Source organism: Pangasianodon hypophthalmus, chromosome 20 (genome assembly GCF_027358585.1).
Source record: "Pangasianodon hypophthalmus isolate fPanHyp1 chromosome 20, fPanHyp1.pri, whole genome shotgun sequence".
NCBI classification, from domain to species: domain Eukaryota; kingdom Metazoa; phylum Chordata; class Actinopteri; order Siluriformes; family Pangasiidae; genus Pangasianodon; species Pangasianodon hypophthalmus.
This window is the reverse complement of record NC_069729.1, coordinates 14,495,321-14,506,546: the sequence shown is the minus strand read 5'-3', so window position 1 is coordinate 14,506,546 and position 11,226 is coordinate 14,495,321. Positions and strand designations below refer to the sequence as shown.

General features: G+C 38.7%; 1 protein-coding gene and 1 long non-coding RNA gene across 2 annotated transcripts in view; one reads left to right on the top strand and one right to left on the bottom strand.

The window, feature by feature from the left end:
- On the bottom strand, window positions 1-10,391 carry gpd1b (glycerol-3-phosphate dehydrogenase 1b). The gene is made up of 8 exons (XM_026932839.3): window positions 10,233-10,391; window positions 5,023-5,200; window positions 3,886-4,026; window positions 2,751-2,889; window positions 2,374-2,486; window positions 2,015-2,251; window positions 1,811-1,917; window positions 1-679 (listed from the first exon to the last, which is right to left on the bottom strand). Exons 1-8 carry the CDS (start codon window positions 10,271-10,273, stop codon window positions 583-585), a joined length of 1,053 nt encoding a protein of 350 aa, XP_026788640.3. The 5' UTR covers window positions 10,274-10,391; the 3' UTR covers window positions 1-582.
- LOC128317090 (uncharacterized) overlaps window positions 9,988-11,226 on the top strand; it is a 3,386-nt gene continuing 2,147 nt past the window's right edge. The window contains exon 1 of the long non-coding RNA XR_008300577.1: window positions 9,988-10,055. This is a non-coding gene — a long non-coding RNA (uncharacterized LOC128317090). The remainder of the gene's footprint in view (window positions 10,056-11,226) is intronic.

The window sequence follows — 11,226 nt, the reverse complement described above, 5'->3', positions numbered from 1 at the left end:
TTCAGTTTAAATAATTTATTTCAAAATGACAGTATGTCATGTTTGGAGCCATACACATCAAATCAAAAACAAACCAGATTGTAAAAGCAGGATGTACTCGTTGTACTCGTCAGTGTGTAAAATTATTTGGGAGTTTTCTTTTTAACAGAAAACAAATATGGATGAATATTCAGGTAAAAACCACTTAAGGCACTTTTAATCCGCACTCCTTTACATTCTGTTAGCACACACAATAGTGTTACAAGCCAGCCTACTCACTGAAGACCAGCTACATGAAGACAGTTAGGACATATCTCTGACACATTTACAAAAAACATTTATTCTTAGGTTTAGTTAAAATCTGACATCCTTAACAACACGAACAATGTGATCTAGACATGGTAGAATGTTGAAGTAAGGCTTTTTCGAGGTGCAGCGTTTTGAAATGAAGTTTGGCAAGAACATCCTCAGATCAGCCCTACTTCAGATTCTTCTTTCCTCAGTAAGAAATATAGGCACAGTGAACAGCCCCATCTCCCCAACTAGATTTGTAGTAGCTTTTTAGCTAGACTGACCCCATCATGCTGCAGGTTGGTCAATGAGTTACATGTGTTCTGGGTGATTCTGCAAGCAGCTGATGAACTCTTTCACTGGATGGCCCTGGAAGCAGATCTGATACACTGCGTTGAACAGAGGAAATCTGGAAGAACAATAGATATACAGTAACATAGGAAAAGTGTTAACTCTGACCATCGGGATACTTAAATAAGTTATAAATATATCATAGGAAAGATACAGATAAATAGTTACAATTATAAAGAGAAACAAAATGTATTTAATATCATTTATACTATGTATTACCTCAAACATGAGTTATTACAATAAATATTGCAATAAGATATTTTATTAAAACCCCTTAAAATCCAGTTTACACTCTTTCTAAACATTGTTCCTTAGTGCTTATTTTAATTTACCTGAACCAAACAATGACTGTCTCTAGAAGAGTTTAGTTAGGAGTGTTAGGGCACTTCTTTTTCACCTATTAGTCCATTTGTCAAGTCTAAATCAGAATAAAATTCAGAATTTTAGCCCAGTAAAGTCAAGACAAGTCAATAACCAGGACTAGCCAAAATCGAGTCAAGATCAGTTCGTAAGGGGTCAAGGTCAAGTCAAGATCAAGTCCAAATGAAAACTAAAAGCCATCAAATCCTAGTTGGATTTATTCATGTATTGGGCCAATGTTTAGGCTATATTTTCTAGAAGAAGCAATTAAGACCAATAACATGTCTAGTGAGACCAATGCCCAAAACCGAGCCAAGTTAGGAATACGCCCTGGATGGGCCACCAATCTATCGCAGTGCACCATTTATCGCAGTGCAGGCATTCACACGCTTATCTACAACTTGGGGTAATTTGGCCTAGCCATGTATTTGGGAGGAGGGAGGAAACCAGAGTACCCAGAGGAAACCCACATGAGACTGGGAGAATATGCAGAACATATTTGCTGGGTCATTTTAGCAGCTTGCTTTTCAGAAAAAAGTGACTGCAACCTAAAATGCGTGGCGTGTTTGGTTCACTTCCTCCAGTTGGGTTGAATCAAAGGTGAATCATATTCTCACTGCAACCAAATTGTAATGGGGTTTGTTTGGAGTTGGATCAAGACCACATCTCTAAAGTTGAATTCAAATGGGCAAAATGCTGCATGTGTGAGAGCACCATAAGACACAAGTTAGAACTGACCAATGTAAGAATTTGGATTTTCAGAATATGGCCTGGCAGTGGCTCCACTATGAATATTTTTTGCTTATGGATCAGTTACATGAACTCTTACTTGTCCACCATGTTTTTGTGCTTGAGAATGTGGTTCACTTCAGCTGCAGTGGCTGGACCCTGAAGCTTCTGCCCATTCAGCATCTCCTTCTCCAGCTCTTCAATTGACTGAAGATGGCAAAAGTACATATTCCTCCCATCAGATGATATCCAACTAAGGTAACCAAGAATTGGAAGCTATGTACCAAACGGGGTGAAGACTGACCTTGCCGGTTTTGGCGAAAGCCTCACCAACTTTACGGTTGCGTCCTCCATAGCAGGTGGTGATGAGGTCAGCGACGCCGCAGCTCTCCAGGAAGGTGGCAGGGGAGACAGAACTGGCCGTGCAGAAGATCCGTGCAAATGCAATCATCTCCATCAGACCCAAACGGATTACTGCTGCCTTGGTGTTATCACCAGAGCCAAGGCCGTCACAGAAACCTGCGCCAACTGCCACAATGTTCTGGAAGGAAATTACATACCCATCACTTCCTGTGTATCATGTCTTTTGCCTCTGCTTCACATCAGACCATGCACAGATGGTTTTGCTAACTGCCCCTGTTTATGTAAATCGATCAAGGGTACCTTCAAAGCTCCACAAATCTCTACAACATCTGACTCTTCCACGACAGTAACCCGGAAGTTCTTTGTCTGCATGAGTTCCTTCAGCAGTGGCCCGTGTTCTTTGCTTTTACAGCCTGAATAGTTTGACACAGATAATGACAAGTACACCAATTATAATAGCTAGATATTATGTAAGGAATAAAACACTTCACATAGGATGTCCTGTTATAGGGAAATAATCTACCCAGGGGGGGTCTGATAGTAGCCATTACCACATTGAAGTTGATTATCTTCCTATAACAGCAGATCCTGAAGTGTTTTATACATATTATACCACAGTGATTTTGCCAAATTTTTGAGCATTTCTTGAACAATGGCTATATTTCTTGTTCACTTACCGATTGTGGTCTCACAGAATTTGCCCTCAGCCACCTCATTGGCCAGGTTGGCTCCCATTAGCACAGTCATAGTGATACCCAGATTCTCCTTGATGACATCAGAAATGAGTTTCAGCCCATCTGGACCCTCATCAACACCCTGGAGCAGGTAAAAGAACAAACATAAATAAAAAAAACATGAATAAACTTCACAATATAGCTGAATGCTAGACAACCTGAATCACTTGTTTCCTGAAAGACGTCCCAGTTTTTTTTTTTTTTTTGAGAACTTGTGGCCCCCCACCACTGCCATTGCCACTGCCCCCCAAAAAAGTCATCCCCTTTACTTTGTTGTAGGCCCATTGTAATTTTCTTTCAAGTTGAAATTTTTCAGCCTTGTTCAGAAAGTGCTGTTTTTGACCATTTTCAACAACCACAAAACATTCTATGTTTACCTGGACAGACAGCAAGTGCGCCACATCAGTACATCTTTCAAGCACTGTGAGTACGGGTCAAAACATTACCAGTGTAGAATGAGGAAAGGGTCAGTTAATATGAGGACTTCAAAACACCTGCGCAAATGTCGATTGGCTCATCTGCCAGTTGTATTATGAAAAAAAGGACAGCTCTTTTGGTGTATTTTGGGAGTATATTCCAGTCTACTCTGATGTTAAAATGTGGAGCTCCTACACAAAATGTATAAGGATTGGCAGTTTTTTACATATTTATTTATGCCATGTTCCATCTCATCCCTCATCCACGCCCTGTCCTGAAAGCTGCACCCCACAGTTTGAATACCTCTACCTTAGAGCACTCCTTAAGACAAGCCTCTCTAATTATAAGGGTAGAATTATATCAGAAATTTGGTTCCACTTTGAACTTAAATATATGAACACTGGAAAACATTGCTATTGCATTTAAAATGCTAAAAATGTAGCATGCTAATGACGCTTGAAGGAAGTATACAAAGGTTTGGGCATGTATTTATGGAGCAGACTTATATTTGACTTGTTTGTAGAACTATTGCTGTAAATTAAAATCAAAACATTAAGTTAAGTCTATCTAAATGCTATATACATTTTGTTTTAGATACCATGCAATAAGCAGTTAGATAACTGAATATATAAAAATTCCACATGGCAGTCTGAGAGCTTGCCTTGATCAGGGACATCCCCACTGCATCCGCCTTGATGTGACCTTTGATTGTGTCGCAAATTTTCTTTACAAACTGGTGCGGGATTACAAAGATAAGAATGTCGGCCCCTTTCACGGCTTCTAATAGATCTGGAACAGCCACCTGGAAAAGAAAACAGCTTTACAACTTTTTTCCCAATGAGCAAAGTGCTGAAGTTCAAAGGTGTTTGCCCTCAAGATTTAACATATAAGATAAAAGCATGTCAAGTGAGGAGTAATGTAGATAAAGGAGACATTATACTACAGTAATAATACAATAATATACACTACACTCTTGCAGAAATCACTTATTTTACACAATCCATATAATTGAAGAATGGCACTGCTCTGAGTCTTAGCTGTGAAGTGTTTATCCAGACACAAGACCAAGATGGTTGTAATGGAATTTTTCTGTTGAAAACAATTTTATCCATGGACATGCCATTTTACTAAACATGGCCAGAACAATATTTAAACCTACAATCTAAAAATAGCAGCAAGGGACTGGAAAGTTTGTTAATTAATGTATTCAGTGTTTTTTTAACCGGTTTCATAGTTGTAGCCTGTTCCCACACACTAGCTAATTATCCGATCTGAGAGGAGATAGACTAACTTACCCTCCCTCCCACACATATAAAGCCAAATGAATCTTTTTTGAACTGCTGCTCATGCGACATTGCATGGAGGAGGACACTAGCTGTCATAATGTATATACACGAGTTACAGTAGGCAAGGAATAAAACGTTATGTTTTGCAGGGCATTCCATTTCTCCATGTCTCTCATAGTGTAAAGGTAGCAATTACACCACTGGTTCTTTATTTCATAGTTTGTTCTGAATAAATGCCAATTAGGTCATCCTGTATTCAGTTTATACTTATATTATCCAATTTCTTCACTGCAGATCTATTGATTTAGAGTGAGATAGTGTGCTAGTGGCCAAAAAAAGTCCCAGGACTGACTGTGACCAACTGTTGGACCACCAAGAAAGAGCTTTAACTCTTAACAACTTGGAGCTATGCTTGGATTTTAACTCACTCTTTATTCAATTTACATGTAGTTTGGCAGTAATGATATTTTATGAATCAGGCCTTAAAGAAGCAGTACGCAAGTCTGTCATACCACGTTAGGGGGCAGCTTGTGTCCTGGCAGGTATCTGACGTTCTCATGCTCAGTGTTGATAATTTCTGTGAGTTTGCGTCCGTTCACTATTTCTTCAAACACCCACATGTTCACCGTGTCCTCAAATGTCGCATACTTGGCAGTGTTGGTGCCCACAATCTTGGCAATAGCAGAGCCCCTGTGGATCAAAAAAATATGATTACTGAAAAATATTTAACTTTTAAGTTGGGCACTAAGAAATCTCCCCCTAGTGATGTCAGTCTGGTCTTAAGTACCACCATCTAACCAGTTTTAGTGGACAGAGAGGGTGTAGGGCTGTAGGAGCTCAGAGAGATAAGGTAGGGAGAAGCCACATATTGTAAATGAGAAGTAGGGCATTGTATTTAAGTACCTGTGAGACATGTAACCAGTGTATCTGTTGGGATAATGAGGAATGACACTATATAGTAAAAGGTATGTGGAGGCCTGACCATGACCCCCATATATCAGCCTTCCCCTAAATTTTGAAACAAAGTTGGAGGCACATGTTTGTGTAGAATATCTTTGTATGCTATAGCATTAAACTTTCCCTTCATTTGAACTAAGAGGCCCAAACCTGTTCCAGCATGACAATGCCCCTGAGCGCAAATCGAGCTCCATGAAGACATGGTTTGCCAACACTGGTATGGAAGAACTCGAGTGGCCTGCACAGAGCCCTGACCTCAACCCCACTCAACACCTTTGGGATGAATTGGAATGCCAACTGCAGTCTAGTCTTCCCAGAAGATGGGAAAAGGGGACCAACATCATATTAATGCCATGTCTTTGGAATAGGATGTTCAACACACATATTTGGATGCCATGGTCCCCATACTTTTGGCCATATAGTGTACAGTATTTCATTGCCTCTTCCACTGTACAGTATGGATTCATTTGTTTATTATATAGAACCCATTCAGTGTACTAAAGAATCATTGGTAAAAATGAACTGTGAAAGTGACTAACTGTACTGTGTCTATGCTACGTGACATTCTAACCATGCCATAGCAGTTTCTTTTTCATGTAGTTGATAGAGGGACCAGAATATGGCATGAGCAACCTGACTCTATGTAGCTGTCCTGCTTGATGTCAAAAGTCTGTGGTGGATATTTTATTTCATTATTGTAAACCGTGGCTCCATAAGGAAATATTAAAGTTATACTTATGTTCCTCCAGGGGTCTATGTTGGGCCCCTTACTTTTCTCAGAGTAGATGTAATACTTGTGCTGCATTATTAGCAAAACTGGATGATCAGTAATTTCCTTTTATTACATTCTTAATTACTGATTAATTTTATTTTGGCCTAAAATGGATAGACAGCAAGTTTCGGAGCAAGCTTTAAATAGACATGACCTGTCAGACACATATCGCTTCTTCAGCAACTTTGTCTAGGGATTACTAAGAATGTTGCAAAAACTACCAGTCTATAAAACAGCCTTATTTGCAAGAAGCAAATAAATGAGCAAGAACATAGCAAATCACATCCAAATTCAACACTGGTGTAAAGAATGTCATCTCGGTATGCACTGCTTAATGGTTAACAGCCAGCTAACAGCCAAAAACCATGTCACATGCTGTTCTGCCAGCCAAGAAAAAGAAAATGTCTCCAATAAAATCAGGAGCAGCAAAACAGAACAACTAAGAATTGTAAAAAATTACGTGGTCAGATTAGGTTATATTACTTTGGTATCATGATAATGAAAAATCAGGAATTGGTATAAATCAACATTCGTAGCTTAAATAGTAAGAAGTATTGAGGACAGATTTACTAAATTTGTCCTTACAACACCGTCCTTAAGACTACTGGCAAAATGATAGATTTCCTAAGTGATATATGGCTAGGCTTTGCAAAAATAATGTGGGAGAAATGTCTCAGATCTTGGATCTTGGAGGCCCAGAGTAACAGGATTTCCTCACACACGACTCATGATGCAATGCAGAAGTGTGTAATCATTACCTCATTTCAGCAGCACTGTCATGGATCATGGGAGACATAACCTTTTAGTCTAGGATGTTGAAATTTATTTTAGGAATTAGAAGCCTGTGTGAAAAAGTGAAAAATTCTGTAATGTGGGACTTGATATCAGGGAGATTGCTACCATTCCCTTAGGCATGATTGTAAACAGGGGTTCTTCAAGTTTTTGCAGTCATGGACCAGTTTAACTGTAAAATAAATTCCATGGACCCCCTCAGCACAGATTTATTTATGAACATACAATAGGCACATTATTGAAGTGTGTTCAATAATATATTGGATATTAATTGGAGCCATAGAGGTTTTTTTTTAACTTCTAAACTTTCCACCAAAAGAGCACATTAGATTCCAGTTGACACTGTTTATAGACCGAGTGGTTTTTGAGTTATTGAGGTCTGAATTAAACCCATTCAATTCAAGTAACCAGACAAATAGGCTATAATATCTCAGTAATAAATATGATAGCTTTGATAATGCTGGGTTGTAATTTCCTAAAAAAAGAATACAAAAATAAAAAAAAAATCACAGAAGCCCACTGCCCTAAAATATTGCACAAATGTACTCTTATCATTGACAAGCTTTTCGTTTCTATTTGTATGGCTAAATAATTAACTGCAATAAAGAAGGAAGGACGTAAACACACTGCTGCACTTCTGGTGGTGGGAATCACACCACTTTTGAGTCTCAGCCACACTAACACTTTTTGTGACTGATTTTGAAATCACTCAGAATCAGCATCCCCAAACATATTTCCATATACTGTATGTTCGGTTACAAACCAATCCAATGACCTCACTGGCTCTGTTGTTCATCTGAACACAGAATATGTTGGCGTGTGAAGAATGAGAATTTTATATTATGAATTAAACTCTGAAAAGTTTTGAGAGTTGCCACTGTATTTAGGCCAACTTTTTTTTGTAATGGAATGTAGTTTTCATTTATTCATCTTCAATAAGCGCTTTATGGTCTTGGTCAGGGTTGTGGTGGATCCAGAGCTTATCCCAGGAACATTGGCATGAGGAACACTCAAATGGACACCAGTCCATTGCACACACACCTAGAGGCAAATAAGCATAGCCAATTAATCTCTATAATAGTTTTGGGAGGTGGGAGAAAACAAGAGAACCTTGAGGAAACCCACTTTTACACAGGGAGAACATAGAAAACTTCACCCGTACAGTAAGCCAAGCTCAAGATCGAAGGCTGGACCCAGAAGCTGGCATCAATGCTACCTAATTCAGTCGTTTCAGACAGGTGTTACACATTTGATCTATTTCTATCCATATTCATTTGGCGTAGACACACAAATGTTACAAACATAAGGAAACAAACCGAGCTAATTTTCAGATGCAGAATGTGTAATCAAGTGTAATCTGCAATCCAGAGCGTGTTGCGTCAGATGCAACGTCTGTTCTTTGTACACAGCAACAGACTTTGACATCCCTCCTCATTGATCTCCTGCAGAAAGGAGCTGTACTTTGAAACAGCAAATACGAGTCAAGAAAAAACCAGAACCAAACACCAGCAGCATGAGCATTTTTTAAAAAGACACTGGAGTGGGAAATATATGTAAACTTCTTGATGATACTTGTGGAGTCAGGGGGTACAGTCATGCCTTCTGTCTCAGAGCATTACTCAGCAACTGTACATCTCAAGGCTAACGCTAGGATTCACTTTACTGAATCGATTCCTCTGAACAAACAGTTAAAGTGAATCTGTAGCTTTGATTCCTTTGGTTTGTAGATTTTCCTTTAAACTTGCACAGTAACCCACAATCCATTTAATGCAATCACTAGATAAATGCAAACTGTCACTACATGACACAGGGATGCACAATTAATCATATTTTGAATGGTTAACAATTGAAATTTTTTTTAAAAATTGTAATTTAATTAATTAATTAATCGCTATATTGGTGACCATTACTCTGGTATTAAAATAAAGTAAAACCTTATTTTAAGGTACATAAAGATTTTAATTAAGCTTGCTATTTGTTTAATTAAGGTCAGATTAGAGGCTTGTTTGAAAATGTTTATTAAAAATGTATTAATCTTCATACATACATGCATTGCTATGATGCATGAGCATCAGGTGACGTAATGGCTTTGAGAGCTAATAAAAGCTGGGCAAGTCATCCATCCATTCTCTGTACTGCTTATCCTACACAGGGTCACGGGGAGCCTGGAGCCTATCCCAGGGGACACGGGGCACAAGGCAGGGGACGCCCTGGAGGGGGTGCCAATCAATCGCAGGGCACAATCACATACACTCACACACACACACTCTCACTCACTACAGACAATTTAGAGATGCCAGTCAGCCTACAATGCATGTCTTTGGACTTGGGGAGGAAACCAGAGTACATGGAGGAAACCCTCAAAGCACGGGGAGAACATGCAAACTCCATGCACACAGGGTGGAGACGGGAATCGAACCCACAACCCTGGAGGTGCGAAGCAAACAGGCAAGTCATGAACACTTTGAAATGTGCTCCACAGTCTATTCTCAATAGTTTGTATGAACAGGTTTTAAAGTAACAGGTAATGTGCATTATAACAAGTAATAATACAATTATTAGTCACTTTTACATAACAAATCCCCAGTTATGTAGCAAGACAGGTCTTAATAGCTGAATTAAACGAATAACAAGACTTGAATTATATTATAGTTCATTTATTTATGCCCAATTTTGTTTCTATAAAAAAACTACACATTTTTAAAGTGTCTTTGAGTTATAATGTACAATTTCGAACCAAAGACTATATTTTTGTCATTTTAAAATTATTAATGGCATTAAAATTGGCTAGATAATTGTGATAAATAATCATAGGCTATTAGTCTGTATTCTGCAGCTAGTTATAAACATTTAATAGTTCACGCGTTCTTGCTAATCCAATTGAATCATGACATTTCAAAGGAGTCATTTAAAAAGAACCGATTCTTCTGCGACTCATCCATCACTCCTTATTTATAATCAGGTTCCTGTTTGTGGGGAGGAATCGTCCACCTCACAGATCCTTCTGAATCTCTGTCCACTGAGGTAGAGATCATTTCTGATGTCCCATAGCCATGTTTATCCTGCTGTGCGATGCCATAGTGTGAATCACCATTTAAATGGCGGCATTATGAGGAGAAACATGCAGATCACTCACACACACACACACACACACACACAGAGAAACAGACACACACACACAAAAACACACACGGTTCTCACCAGTTGCCAGAGCCAATAAGACAGACTTTCTTAGGTGCCATTCTGTAGTGTTGGAGCTTCCAGGCTGTTTGGAGGAGCTGCTTTGTGCTCAACGCGACCCACTCATGAAGCTCCACTGCAGAGCGTATTTATAGTCCATGCATGGGTTGCCAGATTGACCGACTGTTCCACCCAGTTAGACTACAAAAAGGCTCCCAGTACATTATACACCAACACCAAACCATAACCAATACTAGCTCAGTGTTGCCAGATCAATTATTTCCCTCTCTACCAGGATAGAGTTGTATATGTAATCTAATCACACATTTGAGTGATTTAAGTGAACTATTATTTACCCCAATCTGGCAACCCCAGCCTATTATCCCAAAGGCATGGATTTCCAGACAAATGAATCCATATAAGGACTACACTCTTATATGATACTGAGAATTATAACGTAGGCCTAATTTAGGATACCGAAAGTGTAACCTTTTGCACACCAAAGTTATGACAGCTGCAAAATCTTACAACTTCCATATTTTAAAATATACACGAAGATACAAAATGATCAAGGTGGAAAGCAGTAAAGTAATCTGGGCTGTAAAAGGGTTAAGCTTTTGTACAGGCCAATATCATTTCCCACATGACCACTAAGGAATAAAACACAAAAGGGTGTCCTGTAATAGGAAAATAATCAACAATGGGGTGGTGTGATACACCCTGATGCAAAGCTGAGTTACTTTTACCACCTCAAAGTTGATTATTTTTCTATAACAGCATGTTCTGAAGTGTATATCACAGCAATTTGCCAGCAATTACTTTTTTTTTTAAATTTATTAATGAATACCACATCATACTCACTTCACTTCATAATCACATGTTTCATAAGTCATGTCTCTATTTTCTATCCTTTAGTTGTCAAGAGACCTTGATGTTGAAATGTGCAATATAAATCAATCAATGGCATACACTGGAATGTGACTCAATATATAGGGTTATGAAATCATACAATAAA

Excerpts from the sequence above, each read along its gene's own strand:
- gpd1b (XM_026932839.3), bottom strand. The coding sequence starts at position 10,273 with ATGGCACCTAAGAAAGTCTGTCTTATTGGCTCTGGCAACTG. Across the intron at positions 5,201-10,232 it reads CTTATTGGCTCTGGCAACTG|GGGCTCTGCTATTGCCAAGA; the intron begins GTGAGAACCGTG and ends TTTGATCCACAG. Across the intron at positions 2,252-2,373 it reads AGATTTGTGGAGCTTTGAAG|AACATTGTGGCAGTTGGCGC; the intron begins GTACCCTTGATC and ends ATTTCCTTCCAG.